Source organism: Calypte anna, chromosome 1 (assembly GCF_003957555.1).
Source record: "Calypte anna isolate BGI_N300 chromosome 1, bCalAnn1_v1.p, whole genome shotgun sequence".
Taxonomy (NCBI): domain Eukaryota; kingdom Metazoa; phylum Chordata; class Aves; order Apodiformes; family Trochilidae; genus Calypte; species Calypte anna.
This window is the reverse complement of record NC_044244.1, coordinates 111375393-111400414: the sequence shown is the minus strand read 5'-3', so window position 1 is coordinate 111400414 and position 25022 is coordinate 111375393. Positions and strand designations below refer to the sequence as shown.

The following is a 25022-nucleotide window of genomic DNA, read 5'->3' as shown; positions in this document are numbered from 1 at the left end:
TGAACACAGAAACATTGTTCAGAGTGTGCATCTCTTACCTATTCTGGCACCTGCACAATTACATGCACTTGCTGCCACGTTTTAGTTCAATTGCCAATTGACTGTGTGCGAGAAGCTCAAGGTGTATGAGCAGGCATCTGCTGTCAGAACCCTACTCATTTCTGATGAACATGAGTCTTCATCAGTTTTGGTTATTTTATAAAACCAAAAAAATATTAGAGATCGCATGCATGCAAAGACAACATCCTTCATACTTTCAAGTGTCCCCTGGAAGCCACCCTCTGATCTCCCACCCCCCAAATTTACAGATTACCCAAAATACAATAGCCACAAAAAAGATGTTTTATTGGACTAGAATAAATGATATAATTCTTAAACACTGTGTTTGTAATAACAATGCTGTTGCAGAGGTACATAAAATGACACATGGATTTTTTTTCCTACCTGTAATGAAGTTTAAGCACAGGAAATAAAAGACAAAAAGGCCACTTTCTGCTTTGCAAGATTTGACAGACTCTAAAAAATCCCACACAGCCAGCAACTTAAATATAATTTCAGCTTTCTGCCTCGCCGAAATAATTTTGTGCTTTTGAGTTCTCTTGAAGCTGTAAGGAATTATCAATTATTAGAGCTTGGGAAACACAACTTTGATCAGATCTGTAAGAAAAACAGAGACAACCATTACAAAATACTGTGCTTTAAAAGGTACGCCACATAAACTTACTTTGACTCACAGAACAATTGGAAGCTGCCAAGTTGGAATAACACTATGAAAAAACCTATGAAGTGACAAACTGGTCAGATGAGTTTTTTCTTTTCTCTTTTCCTACCAATACATCTCTCCATATAGTACCATTGTGTCTGTGCAGTGGGTATCCTAGATGTACATTTATTTCTCCTTTTTTCTCCCCCCCCCCATTATTTATTGTAATTGTCATTATCCAAACATTGTGTAACATACTCAAATTTAACACAATGTTAACTGAACCTCAGCGACAGTGGGGTTTTTTTGTGAAGTTGTCCTAAATAAAAATCCAGACCACTGAAGACAACACACACCACATACATATATTTACAAAACATTCCACCAGTTTCATGGCACAGATGGGTTAGGCATGAATCCCAACAAGCAATCACATCACTGAAGTTTTTGATAAAAAAACTGACTGCCATTTCTGACCTTTCCAGTTAGCACTGTGGGCAACAAAATATTTGAATAAGCAACAGGTTTAATGGATCCACAAGCAAAAGAAAAAGATCCAGACAACCATTTAACTTCATTTCTAAAATAGGTTACATGTATTAAGAACAAAATCAAACCCAAATGTGTCCTGGATTTTTCTGTGCACATCTGATCTCCCTACTGACTGTTTGCATCTTTATTCCTTGGAGGAATATGGCATCTTCAAACTAATGCACCAACAACTAAGCACATACAACTGCTTTTAAGCTTATTCCACAAAAGACTTCTCATCCACAGTACGAAATAAACAGTACAATATATCAGACAGTCTTTGTTCAATCCTTCCTACCTACCACCATCTTGCAAAAAAAAAAAAAAAAAAAAGCATTATGGTAATATACAATGAATTGTTTTTTTAAACAACTGAACAGTAACTGCTCAAACAGCAAATATTAATTTTATCTGATGTATTCTCCAGAGTTCTTTACTCATCAGTTGAGCCAATACAAACTAAAACTAAATCAAATGAAATTCAGTGCTTCAAAAACCCATTACTTTCTAACACTTCCATTGCAGCACCACAAACCATGGATTGACACAAACTTAGTGGAAAAACTGGCACGGATTAGAATGGAGTAACAGACCAGCCAGCAATCTGCCAGTACACAAGTATATAAAAGAAATTCTAGATGAGCTATGAAAGAGCAGTTTCAATCCAGTCTCTTTTGAGGAGCAATCTGGCTGAGGACAGTCAGCATCAAAGACTCATAAAAAGTACTACTGAACTGTGCAAAGAAATTATGCCACAAAATTTAATTTTGCAGGCTGCAGTAGCTAAATGTTTACCAGTTATAATACATGGTAAGGAAGCAGGCTTGCCCTCTCTCTGACAGGATCACAGAAGTAACTGGTGAGAAACTTCATCAATAGCTTTGCTTTGGCACCAGGTTGTGTGCTTTGAAGCTGAGCTCTGATGATAAGAGTATATGTGCCTTGTTCACATAAGCATAACTTCCAAAGAGAGAAGTCAAATCTTTCAACCGTATCAAAGAAGTTTTTAATTTCCTCTCCCCTTGCTCACAGTTCCCCTTTTCACAAAAATACACCTCATTCTTCACCAATAAAGAAAAGAAAAAACAAAACATGCAAAATAATAATAAAATATCCAACTTAATGCGAGGAAATGCTGCAGAGGGAACTCTTCAGATTCTACATCAAAACCAAAACCGATTTGCCTGGGCCGTACAGTTTTACCCTGTTCTGAGAGGCACCAAAGCTTTTAGAGAGAGATGTGTGTTCTCATCAAAGATGTACTACACTCATCTAGCTCACTTTAGGACAACCAGAGGTTCATTCACTGAATGAGATCTGAGTTTAGTAAAATGTGGCAACACCAGCTGCTAAAGAAGATATCCTGGAGTCTTGTCAGACCTTCAGAAAGACAGCAGTGGGGTGCTGAAATGACCTGGAAACATCAAAGATTTCTCCCATGCAAGAGCATTATTTCAGTTACAATAAAGAGAAGAAGCCAGCTTACAACATGACAAGTTTAAGCCAGCTTTGGCACTTGTGTTACTGAAAACAATGTGGTGACTGTACTCAACTTAGCAGGCAACCAGCTGTGAAGGTTTATTTGCAACACTGACCACTTGGGCAGCCAGGCATTCCTTATCCCAGGGAAAGCTTGCTTGCTGTCTGTACAGCTACCCAAGTCCTGCTGTTATGCAGAGAGATGAGGTAATCACTATTTCCAGAAGAAGAATTAACAGGATGCCAAAGATGACACATGAAAAATTATGGGGTAAAATTTTAAAACACATGAACAACCACAGAAGGTTTAAAATCTATGTTGTCTTTTCCATTTTAAGCTCTGTCCAATGTAAGTCAGTTGAACAGCATGAAGTCCAACTTTTCTTAAACTGGCTCAAAAAAAATCATGGCAACAATCAAACCCTGAACATCCCCTAATTAAAGGAACAAGTCTCTCATGAGTGACATATTGTAGACCAAACCTGAGCAGAAATTGGATTTTGTTTCTTTTCTGTAAATACACAAACAAGTATTTTGAGATACAGCTGAAGGGGTGTCAAAATAGCAATGACCTAGGTCACAATCAGAATTTTGTATATACAATCTGTATTAACTTAAAAAAATAAAGAACTTCAAAAAGCCTCCAGAGAACATTCTAGGTTAGCAAAATGTCCTGTACAAAATTAGGCCACATCTGTTGGTTTAAAATAAGTCCGTAGCAATTGGTCTCTTCTTAGCTGATGTATTAAATGGTTTCTTCACTTGAGGCTCTCCTGCAGGAGTACCTGTGGGTGACTTCAGCACCCCATGATGGGGCTTCTGTTCAGGATTGAAAGCCACACGTGAGGGTCCTTCTGGGCTCACTAATATACTTTTGTCTGTCTTTTTAAACTCTGTTGAAAAAAAAAAATCACAAATTAAAAGAAACACAGCTCCTGGAATAAATAGGCCTGTCAACTGATTGCAGAACTGCTCAATGCTGTAAATCTGCCTTAGGTCCTTATGTCTATCAGTAAGGATTGGAAGCCTAAGACTTTGCAAAAAAATGGAGAGATGGTGGTGAAACACTTTAGCAGAATGCCTTTGGAAACAGGGTCTGCTGCAATCCATACAGAGGCTGTGAACCATTCCCCATAGCTTCACAGAGCACTGGAGACTCCAGGACTATTTATTAATCAGTAACAAGTATTATAGCTATCCTGAAGAAAACCACACTTCAGTTTAAAAGACGATGATGGGTAAGAAGTGGCTTTATTCTGACTGTTAAAACAGTACTGCTCTAGAGACTTTGTTACCCTTTCTGCTGGTAGGTATGCATTTTCTCCTCTTTGTGCAGCTGTGTTATATTAACATACAACACATTCATCTAAACCCACCATTCTCTTTTCAAACCTGGCCTCAGAGTTAAAAAAAATAGCTAAATGAATACATGGAATAAACTTTTATATTATGGAGCAAGACATTTATTTAACAGGGAAAAAAACCACTGTCTGCTTACATGTGGAATCCAGAAGGGAACTGACATTTATCTTCTCATTACCATTAATAAACTACCAGCAGCCAAGATAAAAGTGAAATTCCATGATTAAACAGCCCAAACTCAGGAGCATATCAGCACCTTTGTGCTGGAAAACAGAAGTGAGCAATGAAGCTTGTGAAGTGCAGGTGTTTCCCCAGGAGAACAGAACAGGCAGCTCAGGAAGGACAGGCTATCACTGCTGCACTGTTCTCTATCTATATCTATATTCTATCTTCCAGCCAGTAATGCAGTACCCTGGAATGCAAGTCTAGCTGCTGGGCCAAATGTCCTAAAACAGGACAGAAACTTCAGGATGATTCATAACCTATATGCAAATACTGAAACAAAAATTGATCAGAATCATTCTATTCCAGAGAAGTGGAGAGAGTAGATGTGTGTCAACACCTAGTTTCCTCCTTTCCTTGGCTACAAGAGAGACTGTGGAGACACACAGATGTAGTAGACTCACCAGCAGTCATGTTTTTATTCAAGCCAAATGTGACCTTTTTGGAGCTGGACGACTGCAGCTTGTTCAGCTATAAAGTAAAATAAAGACATGATATAAATTAAGATTTCTGAGGCAATGCTACAACTTCTTATACCTTTAACTCATCAAAATCAATGCAATGCAGCATACATCCTTCATTTGACTTAGAACTCCCCAATCCTCTAGCACTGACCCCTGCTAAGACAGCACTAGTTTCCTAGCCATTTGTAGAGAAATTACATACCCTCCTTAACATCATTATGTAATTTAACAACAAACAAGATATTTGTACATTAAATACACTGACCCCACTGCACACAACTCTCAAGGTGCAAAGAGGGCTATTATATGGTAGAAAGGTTTAGGAAAGAGCAGTCTTTTGAAGCTCTGTACTGTTGCCAGCCTCAAGTGGGAAGCAATGGAGGCTCAAACTCCCTTAGCAAGAATGAAAGTCAGTTTAGACTTTTATTTTTTCATGAAATCAGTAGGTTCAGAATGGTGACCTTAGAACAAGATTTTTTTTTTTAAAGCAGAGGGCAAAAGGGAGAAGAGATTTTAAGATGCCTACAATTCATTTTCTGAAACTCCGAAGTCATGTATAACTACCTATAAGGAATTGCAATGGCATTTCCAGTTTTATCTGCCTGTGTTAGAAGACTAAGGCAGAGTGGAAAAAAACAGCATGAGTGTGGTCATGTCCTCTGTTACAGCAGGTGGCTTGGGAAGAGACCTGTGCCCAGACTCAGCTGCCATCTCCAAGATCACATTACCTGCATGGATGGTCTGCTGGAAGAGATAGTGCTTCTGGCTTTCCTGAAGAATACTGGCTTTGGTAAAGTTGATTTTTCAAATTTTACAAAATCACTTCCTGGCTTTGCTTTCTTTTTCTTTAACCCTGATAGATCAGTGCTGCTTTCCTATAAGGGAAGAAAAGGAAAAAAAAAGGCTCTCAGTACAAAAGCACTGTAGTGAACTATACCTAGTACAGTGAGCAGTGGTCAGAGCTTACCACACAGGGTTTCTGTAAATACTGCCACAGCTCTAATACCTAGTTGGTACTCGTATAATCTAATCATCATGGTTAACGCTCAGGAGTTAGTTTTGCAGTGAAGCATGACTGAAAACTGAAGTAGAAGTAGGCTCTGTGCTGAAATAGGAAGGTTGTTGCAAAGCAAAGAAGGAAGAGCTTGTAATTTGTTTGCCTGACCTGTCAGAGTACAAAGTTACTTTAATCATGTGCTTGAGGCTGTTTTAAAATCCACCCAGCTCTCCTGCACACAAACGCTGACTTCTGTTTGACTCTCACACTTAAGCAAAATCTCTTCTGTTGTACCTCTGGGTGGATAAAATATTCAACCAACGAACAACCCAAGCTTCAGGCTAAGATGGAGACTTCAATGAAAATAAAGTGGAGTATGAAGTCTGACTGTACTCTCAGAAATCCAGCTATTGTGCATTGCTTCTAGTTTGCTGCCTCAAATTTGAACTGAGGATTGCCATTTCAAACAATCCTTCTCTCCAACACAAGGCAATTCTTAGGACCTGTACTGGCAATGCCACTAATGAAGTGCATTGCTCCAGAGCTTCCCAACCTGTTGCCTATGGACCTCAGGTATCTGTGGACTACTGTGAGGGGAAGTCCAGTTAAGCTGCACGTCAACCTACTGATGTGAAATTCCAAAAGCAGTTCACAGCTCTGCTGTGGAAAGTGCCCAAGGAATATGTCCTCTTCCAATCTGCAAATACGCTTCACATAAAGTGAAAGAGCTACAAGTCTTTCAGAGCTTTCTGAATTCTGGAGACAACTGTGAAATAATGCTGAACTTTTCTGTTTTTATTCCTTCTCCTCCATCCTGATATTTGGAACTAATTTTTTGAAGGTGTATGTTGTCTTTGAAATCAAGAACTAAAACACACCCCTAATGATTTCTGGGCACAAGACCAGTATTACATAACCAAAACCAGGAAATAAAACAACATGTTATTTTCCTCAAGCAATGAAAACAAAATTATCAAAGCCTCTTTTCCTCCACATTTGTGTATTTTAGCTTCACCCTGCTCTCTTCTTTCTTATACCAATACCCTCATTCTTCTCCTGACTCAACTCCCACACTTCTCTCTTTATCTCCATCTCCTCACTCCCACTCTACACACACACAGACACACAGCTGAAATAGAATGGGCAAGAAACAGCAAATGCTGTAGTTTCTCTGGTATTACATGTGGGGAGAGTGGCCAGCTAGCCTGTGCACTGACTGGTCAGCAAGGCAGCAGCATGGATGCTTCCTTTCCTCAGTGGCCATACTCATTTGTGCCAACAACTAATTTCCAAGAAGCTCATAGGAATTTCATCCTGAACCTATTGCAGGTCTCCAAACTGGCTGGTCAGCTGCTGCCAAGATTTGTGAATGGAGAATGGCATATTTCTATTTTCTTAGAAACTAAGCTTTCCTCCAGAAGGAACAATGAGGCACACAACATGGAATATTTAGGCAACAGTTCCTACTGCAGTGAGAAAAATGCTGTTTGCATGCAGTGGAGAGAGAAATGTTTTGGTTCTTCTCTCTCACTGCTTTATCATAAAAAAATAGAAAACGTCAAGCTATTTTAATACTATTCCAGCAATGTTTCAACATGTATTTTCATTCCCTTGAAGGGCTGAGGGATTATATCAAGTTCATCTATGAAGCTGCAGTATTTAACTAATCATACATTTTCAAACTTAAAGTCAAACAGAGGTGAGCTGGTAGGCTAGCTTGTAATACATACTTTTAACTCAAAGGAGGACAGAGTTGTTCTGTATTCTGGAATTTATGTAAGCTTTATGAATTTTCTTTGCAAAGTGAGACTGTCAACCCAACTTCTAATAAAATAACTGAACCTCTAGAAGTGTTAGGGTGACATACACGCAGGAAGTAAGTAGAAATCAACATTAGTGTCATATTCTCAGTTCACTTTTTCTTCTAATACTTTCCCCATACTACATTAAGTTTGCTTAAGATGGAGAAGTAAGCTAGCAAAACAAGCCACTATTGGAATGCTGTAGGCAATTTCACAAGGAGCTTACATTAATCTGTGTACGTCTGCTGTTGAAAAAGGGATGTTCCATCTTCCCATTCTCATTCTTTTGCCAAAATATGCCTTCTGTGAAGAAGCTGTAAGCTCAACCAGAGACCCAATGCAAACAGTACTTAACCCAGGGACCAAAAAGAAAAGGAGAGGAAAAGGAAAGGAAAAAAAAAAAAAAAAGAGAACTGGACAATCCCATATTCTAACAAATCGAGTTTCAGATAATTATGAGTTCTTAACAGCTGCATGGCTGGTACAGGCTTTAAAGGCATTGCACAGGAGGGTGTAAGATCATTGGCAGTGGGTGTAAATTTCTGGAGAACTGACTTTTTGGTGACAATACATTATGATAATAGTATGCAGCCTGCCCATGAAAGCCCCAAACTCAGCAAACTAAAGGCAAATGTGAAAATGAGCCCAGCAGTTCATGAAGGTAGAAAAACAAATGATGTACGTACCCCGTTCCTGCTCTTCTTGCACACAGTCTCCAGGGCTCCATTGGCTTCAAGAGAATTCAGCACCTCTTTTACTTTCTCTTCTTCTTCAAGGTTGCTGCTTTCTGGCTGGAGATTTTCATCTCTTCCAAACCAACTGTCTTTGTCTTTGTCTTCAATTTGACTTTTCTGGAGGACAGAGATTTAGAGTCTGTACCTCCTGACAGGGTCCCCAGCAAGCCCTCCTTGCTGGGTTTGATGTCTGTCTGCTGCGAAAGGGTATCCCCATTCACTAAGGCAACCTCTGCTTTCTGTCTCTTTTTCACAACCTTTGGTGTTAATGGTGTCACAGATGTGCTAACATTTTCTGCTGCACAGTCAGGAGCTGGTCCATTCTGAGATGTGGGTTTTACAGGAACATTTTTCACTTTTGGATTAATTCTCTTCAATTGGCTCTTTGTACTCTGTTCTGCATCAGTCAGACTGTTCTGCGCAGAGATAATGTGATTTTCTCTGGTGTCAGTTGCTAAGTTTGTGGTCTCATTTGCCTCATTTAATAGCAGTTTCCTTTTTTTCCTTTCCTTACTACTTTCTGGCACTTTCCCATGGCTAAAAAGATTCGATCCAGATGTTTCAGCTACTCCCTCCTCACCATTTCCACCAACTGTTCCAGAATCAGCACTTCGGCCATCCCTCTTCTTCCCCTTTTTCCTCTTCTTCTGGGGAACTGATGCCTCCTTTGCACTTGACAGCTCTTGTTCATCTTCTAAATCCACCCCAAAGAGAATGGCATATAACACACGTGAAACACAAAGGTATTTAAAACAACTGAGTTCAATTTTTTTTTTCTTTTAAAACAGGCATACCATTTGCCTGTTATCAGCATAATAATTTGATTGTTACAGTTGGTCAGAACATTGTATTCCTCTGGTGCAGGGCCTAATTAACATTTTGCTGATCACATCTTGTCATTTAAGCCATTCCTTGTGGTAGTAAAAGTTGTTACTGCCCATCTATTAAGCCTATTAGAATGGCAACTTGGGGTTTGGTAGTTTGTGAGGTATTTTGGATATTACTGGGTTTCTGCCACTTCCATATAAGCTGATACTAGACATTCATATGTGGTTCTCAGCAAGTCTCTTCACCTTCCCAGAAACAATCCCAAATTCCTATATTCTAAAAGTCATCTTACTAAAAATTCAGACTGGAACGTTTATTGGTACAGTAAACGGAACTGCTTAATGGAGCAATGAAAAGAACTGCTTCCAAATTCTGCTTTGACTGAAAATTTTTAAAGTGGTTTACCCCAAAATTAGTAAGGCAATTCCTCCCACTTTAAAAGAGACCTTAATTTCACATTAAGCCATCATCACAACATGATACAAATCCTGAGCATACCCTGAACAACAATTTTTGCCTTATTCAGAACACCTTGTGTCTGAAACTTTGCCCAATTACACAGGTGACTGCAGATTGTCTCTCTTCCAAAGATTCATCCTGCCTTACCTTTTTCTCTTTCCAACTTGTTTTTCTCCCAAGGCTTGACAGCTTTTTCTTTCGTCTTCCCCTACTGAATTCATCATCCTCTTCATCTGTAGAAACTTTCTTCAGGAAAATCTTGGGGGAAGATTCCTGTTGAGGAAGAAGCATAAGGTATCTGAAAATTAACAGTTCTATTTCTGTGAACAGTCATGTTCATATACCACTGTTCACATACATTATGCTGTTCACACACAGCATAACTTACTGTTCCCCACTCAACCCTGAAGAAAATTATATGAGTGATTCCTGTTTCTTTAAGTAAAAATAAATATATTTTATATAAGGACAAACTACAGGGTGCTTAAATTGTGAAGGGATTTGTCCATCTCATCAAAATGTGTAATGTGTCTTAATGAGTTTTTAAAAAACCCCATAAAACCCCCAACTCTTGAAATACAGATTAAAAAATACCCAAACCAACAAACCCCAAACCAACAAAAAAACAAAAACAAACAAAAAACCCCAGAAAAAAACAAACCAAAACAAAACAAAATAAAAAGATTTGCAATACACATTGTATGGAAAAATGATGTATCCTTTAATGGAAAGAAACTACTGTCACTGCACGCTGCTTGGTCCTTACCTTCTGCTAAGTCATGGAACCTGGAGGCAGGGAGGAAGGGAGAAGGAAAAACAAAACAGTATTACTGGTTTAGTACCAAAACCAACAATAGCAGCATGGTGTCACTCTACTTATTCTGGGTTTGTCAAAATAGGAATGTTTTTGACACAGGAAGTTACAAAGAGCTCATTCCTTAAGAAATCTGCCTCAGAAATCCAAAATCTCTAACCAACTCACTGGAAAGTATCAAGAAGGAGCAATTTAACACTTGTCACATAAATCTAATTTGCATCACACACAATCTAATGTCACATCCTGCAGCACAAATCCACCCAATGTCACCTCAGTCAGCTGCCAGTTGCCTAAGTACCAATGAGGAACAGCAGCTCAGGCTACAGGCACTTTATGCACGTTAACCAGGCTGTGAGGACAAGCCTGCCCTTGTGACACTGTCAATAGGACAAGTGATGATGGGAAGAAAGCAAAACAAAAGTTGTTTAGGACAAGTTGCCACATGCAAGGTGTATTTCAAAGAACTCACTTTTTGACCAGCTTGTACAGACGCTTTCTGTTAAGGGAAGGTGTATTTTTCTTGCTTGCCAGTTCAAAGAGTTTGTCAGCAACAGCCTTATAATCAAACTGTTGGAAGAGAGCATGATACAGCTTTTCTTACTTAGCTTATTCATACAAGATAAACCAGTATGACTCACATTATCAAACCTTCAAGTAGCATACACATCTTTTAAACAGGCACTTCCTTTAAACCCAAAGTATTTTCTCTGTTAAAATTTACATCTCCTTTACACATGCATACAAACTTTTACAGATGGTTGCTTCATTAACAGAACAGCTGAACTCAGGCTGGAATATTTAAAAATATTTAAAATATTTAGCCAAATACCAGATTTAAAGTGTGTAATGTCCTAATTCTTGCTTAAAAGCCACAGATGTGTAAAGCATGTCTTCCTGCATTTCTGTTTGATTGATCTGTCAAAAACCACTGCACTACACTGGAAGCAAGTAAAAAAATAATCCCAAATTGCAACATACTACCCTCTCTCCTGTTTTTCCCATCATCCATTGCTTTTTCTCTTACTGTCAATTAAACCTAGGCTGACTGCTTCACCACCCACAGTGACTTGGCTTTTGCCATGCATTTTTGAACTCTTGAAACAGGAAGGGAGGAGCAGTAAAAAAAAGGCATGGGGGAGAGAAGAAAGAAGAATTCAGAATTTAGACATGGATTTATTCTCTTACAAGCTACTCACAGAGTATGTATAACATAAATATCACTTAACAGGAAAGCAGAAGTTTTCTAATATGTTTATCTAATTAACACCTTTTACTTCTGTACCTCTTGAAAGGAATGGGAAAAGAGAAAACAGAGGGGGAGTACCAATAACAAAGCAAGCAAGCCACAGACCTGAAGAACAGCTCCAATACCATCATCAGAATTTTCACAAACATCCTCTGTTTCTTCAGAGCTCTGTGACGTTTTTCTTGACAAACATCTGTCTGCTCCTATAAAGAAAAGACTGAAAATGTTTAGCTTGTAAAAATGAGATAGCATGCACTGCTCTCTTAGACTAAAGATCAGGTTCATTTTTCTTCACACTATCTTGTAAGCCTTTACTGTTTAACTATTTTATATGACCATTACGCAATACAAAACTGGCATTTTTTGAACCCCTTTAAAAAAATTGCCTACACAATAGAGTATACCTGGATTGAAAACCTTCCTAATAAATTTTTTTTTTGTCTATCAACAACTCGCACAGAATGCCAAAATCTCCTCTTCAAAAGGATCAGGACATCTAGGAGCCAAAAGCCAGGCTGGGTTATCCACTAGCACTTCTGTAGAAGGCTGATACTGCCTGGTTTTAGAGAGACCACTGATTTTTTGTGGTAGGTTCTTTTGGCAACCACAACTGAAGAGAGGAAAATACAACCGTCCTTACAACACCCTGACCACATGTTTGACTGGTTCAGAAGAGAAATGTATTCTCAGAAATCTATTTTTAAAACCTAGCAAGTGTTCCTAAGGCCATTTAGAACTTCCTCCTTACCTTTGGTTTTAAGCCCCTCCTCGTTTTCCTGTTTCTCTTTCGTCTGACACATCCTCCTCATCACCCTTGCTCTCCAGTTCTTTCATTAGGTCCTCAATGGCATAGGGGACTGATCCACAATCATCTCAAAGATACCAGTGGCTACAGCATGCAGCACACATCGACTGTGTTACAAGAAAGAAGGAGTGAGTCAAAAGGCAGAAGCATCCACAACTTCCTCTCTCACATTAAAAAAAAATGGAAATTTGAGGGACATCAGGATAATGGGTAAAAAAGAGGAAGAGCATCTTGTTCTCCAGATGAATTGAACCTTTTGCTTCCTAAATAGCAGTCCTTTAATCCAAATAGCATCCTGCCAACATTCTCCTCTTATATGTCTCTGTGTTTATACACTGCTCTATATTACACTGCAATAACAAAGAATCTATCCAGCTCAGCTGTTCTAGGCATGATTAAAAAAAAAAAAAGGACAAACAGGCAAACCGAATCAACAGGGGTTAATATATTTCTCATAAATACAAAAAAATTATCTATATATTTGATAAACATAAATTATCCTCAAATGACTGTGTACATTGTAAGTACAACATACTTGTTTCTCTATATTCTGAAGTTATATCATGGCTCTTTTTCAATCACTTTATTACCATGTAGAGTGGTATATGCAGAATTTCTTAATTCTTAAAAAATATTTATCCCGTCATTAAACTTACTCCTTTGATTTGGCAGCAATTTTGCAGAAAGGTTCAATGAACTTGAGATTCTGGTCTGCTGTGAGCTGTACAATTATAAAGAAAATAATTAGTACATTAATATTCTATGTATACACTCGAATTCCTTGAATGTTTGGTATAGGGGGTGCTTCTGTAAGAGCTCAAGTCTAAGTCTTTTGTAATACTAATTCAACTGACAGGAGTACCCAGTGACTTTTTGTTACCACTGCTACCACTAATTCCCATGTATTCCCTGGAAATATTATAAAAATATTAACTGGTTTACAGGCTTCAGTCTACTGAATACAGAAATATAATTAGCTTCTCATTTTAGATATGGAAACATAAGGCAGAGAAAATTTAAGTAATGTTCTTTGACAAACAGCCAAAGTGGTCTGTAGCAGACATTGAATAAGACCGGGATTTCTCTGAACTGGCCCACCTGGATCAAAACACTGCCAGCCTACAGTTGTACTACAGATAAATACTCTTCCCTAAATTCAATTTATGAATATTAGCTGTGATGTGAAGTAGCCTATGGGACTAACTCCCTGTGCTTCCTGTGAGTGGTTAGCCATGGAATCAGGGTTTTGTTGGAGCTGCAGAAATTATGTGGGTTCCAGGTGCAGGCACTTCTTTTGTTCATTTCTCTCTCACACTCCACAATCCAGCACCATAAAAGCTGCAGGCAGGTTTTCCTTCAGTACTGACTACAAAGAATACAAATGGAAAAATTTTAACAGCTCAGTCCATTGCAAAGAGCTGTACCAGATGCCAGAAACAAGAGAAGGTAAACGTGCAGAAGGCTGGAGCTAAGTGTGGGGCAGTGGGCAGCTCGCTGTGGCACAGCAGCAGAGGATATGGACTCCTTGGAAGAAGTTCAGCAGTGACAGCTGCAAGTAACAGCCTTTCAGCTGATGCAAAACTCTGCACCACTGTAATATCAACCAAAATCAAGGTCGACTGAAACAGCAGTACATGGCAGAGAAAGACAGGTATCATCAGCACAATGAACAAACTGGATGTAGAAGTTATATGGCTCAATGCACACGCAGCAGTGTTTGAAGCCAACCATAAGCAAGTAAGAGACAACTCTGAAAGCTCACTTTCCTCCTCTCTTTAGGTGTATTACACAATCAGACAAGAGCTGGCTTATGTCAGTTTTTGCAAAAGCGAAGACTGGCAAATGTGTCCACACAAGGGAAAGATGCTAACTCCTTCTGTTGCAACAAACAAGTGAGAATAGTTGCCAAATTTTCTATCACTGCTTCCACCCTGAGCTTGAAGCAGTACTCAGGAACTTGAGAGAAACTAATACATTTTCACTATCTACACCAAACCATGGGCAAAATGAAAAGCATAACTTGTAGTAAGTCACTTGCCTTCATGCTTATTCAGTATCACTATTTACACTTAAAACTGTTTAAACATAAGTAACTGAAAAAAATATATCTTATAAAATGCTTTATGCAACAGTTAACAGTTAATCAGAAGAAATGTCAATGTATGTTCTCTAACCTCCTTGCACAACTTTAGCCCAATTCATCCAGATATATATCAATGAAATGAAACTTTATCCAGTGGAGCATGGCTGTCTGGGTCCATAACTTCTTTCATTAGTAGCTGCAGGAATGGTTCAATAGACTGAAAAAAAAAGAAGAGAGAAGAAAGCAGAACAAAGAAATTAATAATTAACTGCTCAGATTCTATTTGCTTTGAAACTAAACTCTAGCTGTTGCAGTTTTACAAGTTATTTATGATGGCCTGTTCACACATAAGAATAAACCAGTGACCAATTTCTCATCTTATGACATCTAAAAAATTCCTTCCATAATTATAACTCCTGTTAGAGTCTAGATGATTTGTAGCATCAGACAATTCATTTCAACGCAGTTTGCTACCAGTGGAAATCAAAATTTTGAAGTTCACCACTTTAATTTTGGGCTGAGGTTTATATGCCATGTGATTGATGAGTAGGAGGAGTGATCTTGCCATTGAGTATGGATTCCCAAAGACACAGCTATCACATCCATCCTCGATGGGCAACACCTTGCACCCTTCTGTTTCCATGGGGACCATTTTAATTTTGGTGCACACTTAATGCTTAAAATTTATTACCTATCTTTCTCTAACTCATTTCAATTGCACAGAATTTACCTAAACATGTTATCCCACTGTCACTTAGAACAAAACAATTACACTAAAGAACAGGCTGAGGACTAAACTAGGCATAAAATCATTATCCCAACAGCTCAGACCAGAATATGACAGAAGCTGTCTACAAGAAGGACTGTGGCTCTGCTCAGTTACCACCTTCTGGAAGGCTAACAAATATTGCTGGATTGACATGGCTCAGAGAGACATATTGTCATTTGCTGCATCAAAGCAGCACTTGGGACTTTGTTTGCTTTTCTTTCCATATTGTTTGAGAAAGTAAAGCTTTGTATTACCACGCTGCCTCATCCGGTGCTTTGTGTGGCCTCCTGCAGTTTGTCCAGAACAAATGTTTCCAGTTCCAAAGCGAATTTAAAGCATTCTAAACCCATAAACATTATTTTAGTTCCTTTCTTCAAACCATTTTAAAAGAAAAATAGAAATAAAATTCATGCTGGGCAGCTTCTAGGCTCCACCTAGGAGGGAAAGGCAGCTCTTGAGCTTCCCTCACTCTGCAAAAAAAAAGGAATCCCAGTCCTCTCTTCCTCACACTGCCTCCTCTCCTGGTGAAGGGCCTCCAAGCCATCCTAGTGAAGCTGGAAAAAGGGAGGCAAAAACCTTTCCTAAGAAACCCTGTCAGAAATTTGGTCTGGGGTGGACTGTGTCTCTGCCATGAGAATATGTGTGGGGAAGAAGGTCTTGGCTTCATCAAACCTCTTCCCACACTTTCTGTTCTTGTCAAGGACCATTTTAATCTCTTCAAACTCACGGGCATTTACCCAACATGAAACTAAGATAGAACACAGGGTATGTACTAAGTGAGCTCTGCAGTCCTTTTTATTTCTACAAAAACATGCCTGTATGCATTCAACATTTCAGAAGGCAAGAGAGAGAAACCATAGAAATGGCACAAGAGCTCTGAACACAGCAAGATGACTGCAACTGCTTGCAGCTTGATAGAATATGGAAGAAACCAAACCCACTGATGCTTAAGATAAACAAGAAGCCAGTTTACAATTAAGTTCTGTCTTATCAAAAAACAAGTCACCATGATTAAACACAGTAAAATAAAAAAATTAATAAAGTTACAGTCCATCAGAAACCAACACAACCAAAACCACCTGCTTGTCTGCATTTCTGTATGCAGGTTCCCTGTCTAATCTCTCCATGGTTGGTATTCCATTGGTAAGTCTGGCTACATCAGTCACCTTTAGCAAACTCCATTAAAAATTTGGAGATCTCAGATTTCACAGGTGCTTGGAATATTACATGACATGCTCCCTTCGTTTAGGTTCTCCATAAGCATACATGAAATTACTTTCTTAAATCTTTCTGTGAAACACACCACTACCTGGTTTAGGTGAATGTGAGAGTTATTTATGGCAGGTGTGTATTTAACTTCAACGAAGTGTAACACCTAACTTTGTTTCTGAACTACACATTGAAAGCCACCTAGAGAACAAATAAGCCTTAGTGTTAAGGCTTCATAACTGTGCCATCTGTGGAGAAAAAGGATTAATTAAATGAAAATTTATTTGATAAAGGTAAAATTGGGCAACTTTTTTAACGATGCAACTACATTCAGAGATCTGCTTACCTTTCATCCCAATCATTTCTTTTCAGCACTTCAAAGGACTGCCTCAAAATCATACGCATTAGCTGCAAAAGTAAAAAAGTTGTTATACACACTGCTCATGAAAACAGGATAAAGGAGCTACTGTGACTTTAATATGAATAGACTTCTTAGTAAACCTCTTTGTAGCACAAGATGGAAAGCTTCCTTAAATAAACATTTTTGACAGGTTAGCTATCATGTCAAGCAATAGGAGGATGCTGCGAAGCTCAAAAGACAATAAACTATTTTCATATTACTAAGCCCAGAAAAATCCATGGCCTTTTCTACTACACAACTTTCTCGTGCTTCCATCACTTATCTCTTTATTAAATGCTGACAAATCTTAAAAAAAATCCCACAGCTTAACTGAAGACAATAGAGATAGATGATAACAGTAATACCAAATCCTGCCTGGATGCCATCCTTTGACACCTAGTCTAGGTGAAACTGCTCTGAAACTAGACGATTTCCAACCCCTAACATCCCATGGATCTGATTTGATTTACCTGGAAAATTGCATTGGACACACATATGTAAAACAGCTACATGAAACTGTCTCAAACAATTCACTTACTGAAACACCTGCTAACACTGAGAAACAAAAAACAACCACTGAATGTGCCTCTGAATTAACATAGTTTGTTACTTTCAGAGGAAGGTCTTCTAAGATTCTTCTCTTGTCCAAATTTTACTATTGTTTTAAACAGTGTTTCCTATAGAAAGAATTCTGATAGCTGACTGTACCACAGGTAGATACTTTAGTGATGGAAAGGTCAGGGTTCTTTCAGACTCATCAAACAGTATTTAAACAGTCTGATCTAAATAAGTGATGCTGAGTTCCTCTTGACCTAGCATCTATTTCCCATACAGAAATCAAGGAGAAAACTTCACTCCTGTATAGAGCAAGGCAAACAATAAAGGACCTGCAGGCCCAACAAAAACCATTATGACTTTTAGATTTGTAGTAGTGAGTGAAAGCCTTTAAAACAAGTATCTCTTGTAATGCATCAAGACTTGTCACTTGTTTTCTCTTACAATATACATAAACACATGTGCAGACAACGCTGCCTTCCAGCACATCACCACCACCACATCTTTTCTTGCCAAAAATATCTACAAGAGAGTCCTTACCATGTAGTACTTATCAAGGCGCAGATTGTCTATCCCATTCCACTCACGGTTCATAGTTTGCCAAAATGTCTGAATGAACAGGTGTCCTGTAAGACAGTAAGAAAAAGACCTATCTGCATGTCTGGCACAATAGTTTGCTTTGCTAACCTCTTTAACATGAGAAAGTGATGCATTTCCCTAGGGATTAGCCTAGTAACAGGGAAAGAGCTATGGGAAGATGCACTTGAGACAGCTAAAGGGACAAGTCAAACTTCAGAACAACAGAGGAAAAAACACAGCTACTTTTAATGGAAAGTGTAATTATAGGGACAGCTTTGTACTTATCTATTTTTGTGTTATATACACAAAGTTAGAGCAAAATACCCACTCTGCACTCACTTTCTGCCCATGCATATGGTTGGCATTGATTGAGCACTCTTTCAAGGGCATCTTGAATAGTAGGGTGCTTAACAGCTCATGACACAAGGTTGGGTTTGAGTTGAAAATACACAAAATAAGTAAATGCAGAATTTCAACAGAAGGGGACAATTTTGCTGCTTCTGCCCACTCTGCAAAGTCTCACCTTTAACCATGGAGATACAAACTCCTCCCCTGCAACAACCAGGAATCAATTGCATCTCATGCTCTCTTAATGCAATGACACAGCAGGTGGACAAAATGAAAATTGAAAAAATAAAACCAGTGCCTGTATCTGTCTGCTTTATTCTGCCACTGTTAGTAGTGGCCTCAAAAATTTCAAAGATGAAGTACTTACAAAGCATTAGGTAATTAAATAGTACTTACGAGCCTCTGTATTCTGAATCACGTGGATAAGACTGTGAGATATTGCTTGCAAGTTTCTGTCCTAAAAGTTAACAAACATAGGATAGCACATTTCAGAGCTTGAGCTCCTCACTCAACATGCACCAGAAAACAGCAAGAAGTATCAGTATCATGAAAACAATCCTCAAAATGAAAAGTATTATCTTCAGAGCAGCTTTAGTATGCAGTTATCCTTCCACTGGGATTCAGTCAGTTGTAACAGAAGATTCGAGGGTATCAAGTTACTGATTAAATGAGGTTACTAAGATCTGGTACTCCAAAATTGGAATCTTCTGTAAGATGGAGACAAACTGGTAGTAGCCAAAAGAAGTCTTAGCCAAAAGTAGTCATTAGCAGAAGAGGAGGTGCTACCAAACTACACAAAAGAGAAGGAAGTGTGAAACAAAGCTAAAGGAAGATTTCAAAAACTGTTGCTGCAGCTAAGGGCAACCTGCTGGTGCTTTTAACTCCACACTGCGCTATAGTAGATATTTCAGTCATGTTTTGGAAGCAGCTACACCTGCCATTCAGAGGGTGACTCCAAACATGATGCATTTATGCTTCTGCTCATGTGGTGAGGATCAGCGAGCTACACTCACTGCACCTCTCCTGCATATGCCACACCTAAAGCAGAAGGGGGCTGGAGGGTGAAAGGTGAGCAAAACTCACTAATTTTTCACCATTCTACATTTTTATGTCCCTACAATGTATTTTAGAAGGACCCACCACTAAAGCAAATATAAACAAAAGTTACTATACCTGTAGCAGAGGTTTATCCTGATCCACATACAATAGAACAGGCCTTTCCATATTTTCAGCAGTTCGTCCCTGGCTGAAGCCACCTACAATACAGAGATCTGAATGAAATGAAGTCTCACATTTTCACCAAAATGTTTACATAGGGTTCCCTCTGTTCCTTTGTTTTCTTCAAAGAAGTAACAAATGAGATGAATTCTAAGACAGTTCTGATACATCCCTCTGGCATATTTTTAGCAGCAAGTCTGAAATATATTTTAATGAGGGCATCATATTCTAAATTTGTAACAGCAGTGATGTGTGCAAATCCTAATACATAACTGACAAGTGTTTTTTTTTTTTAATAACCCCTATCCCTCACCAATAGTTTTTGCTCCTTAGTAGAGGCTTGTTTTGACAAAGTAAGCCTTTAACAGTCAACAAAATTATTTTGAAATTAAAATACATAATCAAATAGTCTGAGCAGCTATAATGAAAATATTTCCCCAAGTTAGTCTTGAGGAACAGTGTCTTGAATTTTAACAGCAAAGAATGTTTCTCTATTAACATATAGAAATTCCATTCTCGTCAAAATTCCACCATTTATAGAAGACAAATTACTAAGCATAAAATAAAAAAAAAAATTACCCAGCAATAGTTGTCCCAAGAACATTGTAAAAAGGGGACTATTCATTACATCAAATACACTTCTGAGAAGTAAAATTATAACGGAATACTGTTACAAGGCAGATACAATAAACCTACTGCATCTATTTTCAAACTGTGGGACTATTAAGTACTCTCAAGTAATTTCAAGAAAAATAACGGGTAAAAGCTAATCATCATGAGGAAGTGCAGATTTGCTCTGAAGAGATCACTGTCAGTTTTGAAAAAATTTTCAGGGTCTGCTGATCAAAAAGCCTGAGACTGAGTACTAGATCTAAATTGAGTACCTCTTCCTGGGACAAATAATTTTGAAGCAGTTATCACTACTGCACCATTCCCCACTCAAACAAAAAATTAGTACACATTGTTAAATCATCTACAGTCATGGCTGATAAAAAGAAAAAAAGTGGAGCTTCGTACAGGAAAACATGCCAAATGCTACAATGTCTAGCAATATCAAGGTATTAATTATTAAATAAGCTTAGATTTGTCAGTATTATTTAACTATGAATCAGTCTGAATCACTGATTTAATATTCACTGAAATATTAAAATTAGTAACATTTGTTATTAGCAATGATCTCCTACATACATAGCAGTGAGAAGCATGCTTAACCTCACACCCAGCACTGACTCTACAGAGCCATCTGACACCGAGTGCATCAGCTGCTACCTGCAAAGGCTGCATTAAGAGTTCTTCACTGTTTGGGGAACACAGACTTCAGGGGTGCTACTTTTCATACATAGAGGGTTTTTAAAAAATGTCCTAGCTATTCCTTTGTCCATTTGATAAAGGATCCTTATCAAGATGCTTCGGAAGCAAGTTTTCTTATCCAAGTCACTCAAAAGATCAGGTTTCCCACTTATGTGCCTTGCCATCCACAGCTGGCAAATAATAATTCAAGCAATATTATCTTGAACCTGAATCTACTATAATTTAGCAGCCACAGCAAAACTGAAGGCCTTCTTCGCTTCTCTACAGCTCCCTGAAAGGGGTGTAGCCAGGGGGGGTTGGGTCTCTTTTCCCAGGCAAACTCTCAGCAAGACAAGAGGACATGGTCTTAAGTTGTGCCAGGGGGAAGTTTTAGGTTAGATATTAGAAAGAATTTCTTTACAGAGAGGGTGATCAAGCATTGGAATGGGGCGCCCAGGGAAGTAGTGGATTCTCCGTCCTGGAGATATTTAAAAAGAGACTGGATGTGGCACTCAGTGCCATGGTCTGGTAACTGCAGCAGGAGTGGATCAAGGGTTGGACTTGATGATCTCTGAGGTCCTTCCAAACCCATCCGATTCTATGATTCTATGATTCTTTACCTAGAGAAAGATTTTGGATTTTATTACTTGGATTATAACTGTGACCCTAAGTACAATGTGGAAACTTGGATTCTGAATGCTACAACCACACACTGAAGAGTGGCTATCAATGCAGGACTTTATTAGCATTTTTTTGTTTGGGATTCTGCTATTTTGAGGTTTATAACGAACCACTGATGCAATGTTTCCCTATTCTAGATAATCTTCAAGACAGATCCATACACCGGGGGGGTTCCCTTCGGGCCAGTGGGATTATTTGCGTCCTATTCCAGGAATGAGCTACACTGCTCCGATCCCAACCATATTAGGGCTGCCAGAAAACCCTCCCGGCCCAAGCAGATCCTCCCGAGACCCTCGCCCCTTCGAGCCACCGCCGTGCCCGGTTTGCCCGTGCCCACCGCGGCGTGGTGAGGATCCGAAAGGCCCTCCCCCCGCTAAGGGCTAATGACGTTCTGCGATAAACTATTAAGATAAAAGTGAAAAAAACACAAACAGGGTAAGAAAAACGAAGGCAAAGACGACAAAGAAAGACCCATGGAGACCCGCGGGTGCAGTCCCCCGGTGTCGGTCCGGGGCCGAGGGCAGGAGGCGGTCCCTGCTCCCCGCCACACGTGCTTCCCCACCCCACAGCCGCCGCCGGCACTGCCGCTTCACCCGCGCCGCTGATCGCCCCGGACCCATCGCGGGCCCCGCCGCTACAGCCCCGCCAACCCAACCGACCCCCGGCAGAGCCCCGCTGTGCCGTGCCGCGCTGTGCCGGGCCTTACCGTCCGGGCGCTGGGTCCGGACGCTGATGTATCTCCGCAGCTTCTTCACGGCGCGGTCCCGGATGCGCTTCTCGTTGGCGGCCAGCCGCTGCGCGAACTGGATCTCCGGCGGCTGCACGGCGGCGGGAGCCATGGTCAAACCCCGGACCGGTCTCGGACTCTCCTTTCCCCTCCGGGACCGATCCGTCCCGGGCCCTCCGCGCTGCGCACGGCCGGGCGCTGCTCGATGGCGTCACCGACAGCCCCGGCGTTGGCTCGTTGCGTCATCAAAGCGCAGGCGCCGAGGCGGTGTCGGAGCCGAGGTGGGCGCTGAAGGTACCGCGGTAGCATCCTCCCGGTGCCTTCCTAAGCCTGAGGGTTTACGGTTACCACCGGGACAAGACCCGCCAAGGGGAGACACCCGAAGGCTCCCTGGGCCTCCCCCGCTGCCCACGGACCTCGCGTCACCCCCGCTCCGCTGACACCGCAGCAGGGCCGGTCTCCAGCTCCCCACAGCTCTGCACCCACTTTTCCCCCACCCTAGAAGCCGGCTCACGCCTCAGCCCGTCCCTACAGAGAGCCGCTCGGTTCCCGGGGCAGCCGGAAGAGCGAGGATCACCCGGAGACCAGGGAGCACCCGCCGCCTTTAGGCCCCGCCCCTCCGGTCGGCGGAGTGGGCGTGGCCACGCATGGGGGGCGGGGCCAGTGTTGCCCTTCCCGCCCTCTCTCCCTTAGTGCCGCGAGGCTGCCGCCGGCAGGGGTTGGGCGCCATGTGGCGCTGCGCTGGCCACGCGCAGGTAGCGCGCGCGGCGCAACCGCCCCCCTTCCCCACCCCTACCCTGGACCCGCCCTCCCTCCCTCCCTCCCTTCTTTCCTTCCTCACCGCCCTTTGCCGCCCCGAGGTCTGAGGGGTGCTTGGGGTTCGAGGGTCTGGGACACTGTTGCGGAGGTCGAGTCTCCAGAGGGAAGAAGGCGGAGGGTGTTGGGGCTTGCGTGCTGCCCGCTGGGCCTGGCGGGTCCCTGAGTGGGGTTGTGTGTGATGGCGGGTTCTGTGCCGCCGGGGGAAGACAGAGAAGGCGGTGCAGACACGCAGGAGCTCGGCCTTTGAGGGTTCCTTCCTGTCCGGGGCTGCGGCTCTGAGGGGGCTCTTGGCCGCGGCGTGGGTTTGTGAGGCTGCTATGCGTGAGGAATTACTCGCAGGGGCTGGGTAGGGCTGGGAGAGAGTGGGGCTGCTGGGATCTCTGCCCGAGTTGGTCCCCGGCCTGTCAGGGAAGGGGGAGTCGTGGTGCAGGCCGTGAGCTGAGGTACACCTTAGGAGGGCAGCCAGGCTGGTGAAGGACTCGAGCACAGACCCTATGAGGAGAGGCTGAGAGAGCTGGGGCTGTTCAGCCTGGAGAAGAGGAGCTCAGGGGAGACCTCATCACTCTCTTCAACTCCCTGAAAGGAGGCTGTAGCCAGGGGGTGTTGGCTCTTTTGCCAGACGACTTTCAACAAGACAAGAGGGCATTGGTCTTAAGTTGTGCTGGGGGAAGTTTAGGTTGGACATAGAAAGAATTTCTTTACGGAGAGGAGTGATCCAGCATTGGAATGGGCTGCCCAGGGAAGTAGTGGATTCTCCGTCCCTGGAGCTATTTAAAAAGAGACTGGATTGGGCACTCAGTGCCATGGTCTAGCAACCGCAACGGTGGTTCAAGGGTTGGACTTGATGATCTCTGAGGTTCCTTCCAACCCAGCCAATTCTATGATTCTATACACAGCTGAGAGGTTTGACTGCTGCACCAGAGGTCTATGAGGGCCAGGGTCAAAATTCTTGCATCCAGTCGCCCCCATGACTGTAAGGGGCTGGGCTGAAAGCTACTGTTACACGTTTTATAGGCTCTTAGCATATTGTGGAAACTGAGGAGATGACGTAGATTAACCAGAGGAAATAAAACTTGTCTGTTTGCACTATTGCAACGATCTTTGTTCACAGTGATACTAAAAATGGAGTATGGTCTTACTATGTATTTCATCTCTCGATCCCACTACTTCATTAGTGTGGGTGCCGGCCTCTTCTCCCAAATAACAAAGTGATGTGACGAGGAAACAGCCTCAAGCTGAGCCAGGGAAGGTTTATTATGGATGTTAGGAAAAAGGTGTTCACTGAAAGTTACTAGGCACCGGAACAGGATTCCCAGGGAGCTGTCCTGGAGGTATTAAAAAGACACGTAGATGTAGAGCTCAGGGGTGTGGTTTAGTGGTAGACTTGACAGTAGTGTTGCTGGGTTGGTGGCTGGACTTGGTCTTAAAAGGTCTTTTCCAACTAAACTAATTGTATGATCCTATGTATTTTGTTTGAATTTAGCTTCTGCTAGGGAATAGAGCTATGTTTATGCCTCTAGCAAATTGTGCTCAGTAATTTTGATCAATATTAATTGTCTCTTTGTCCTTCCTGTTTGTTTATATGCATATGGTATTTTCCCATAGAGTCCTGTTGCCACGTGCTTATCCATACTTCCTTGAGACATAAATGAGTTGTATTTTTTTTCAGTCATATAATGTGGTGTAACTTAGCCATGCTGACTCTTCCATAATCACTTCCTAAAGGCAGCCTGGAGTGTGCAAATGAAGTTGAAAGTAAAATCTTTCTTCCATACCTTTCTCATGGCTTTAGTGCAGCTGAACCAGGAAAGCTGGAAGTGGCCTGTTCTGTCCACACAGCTACATGGATATGAAACAGAACATTAAAAGAAATAGACTAAGAAGCAAATATCAGA

At 41.1% G+C, this 25022-nt stretch overlaps 2 protein-coding genes across 2 annotated transcripts in view; one reads left to right on the top strand and one right to left on the bottom strand.

The window, feature by feature from the left end:
• Positions 1 to 319: 319 nt before the first annotated feature.
• On the bottom strand, positions 320 to 22738 carry RRP1B (ribosomal RNA processing 1B). Its single transcript, XM_030452974.1, is given in 26 exon segments — positions 320 to 3606; positions 4702 to 4768; positions 5490 to 5636; positions 8247 to 8317; positions 8320 to 8988; positions 9690 to 9770; positions 9773 to 9824; positions 9826 to 9854; positions 10348 to 10367; positions 10868 to 10965; positions 11750 to 11844; positions 12393 to 12411; positions 12413 to 12501; positions 12504 to 12556; positions 13106 to 13172; positions 14368 to 14385; positions 14643 to 14686; positions 14688 to 14749; position 15984; positions 16857 to 16918; positions 18006 to 18091; positions 18789 to 18849; positions 19566 to 19588; positions 19591 to 19633; positions 19635 to 19648; positions 22288 to 22738. Coding segments are annotated over 26 exon segments (2295 nt in total). The 5' UTR covers positions 22421 to 22738; the 3' UTR covers positions 320 to 3415.
• A 298-nt stretch (positions 22739 to 23036) lies between these two features.
• Positions 23037 to 25022, top strand: part of HSF2BP (heat shock transcription factor 2 binding protein) — a 32901-nt gene continuing 30915 nt past the window's right edge. Inside the window, 1 exon segment of the mRNA XM_030456252.1 lies at positions 23037 to 23063. Coding sequence (XP_030312112.1) covers positions 23037 to 23063 — 27 coding nt within the window.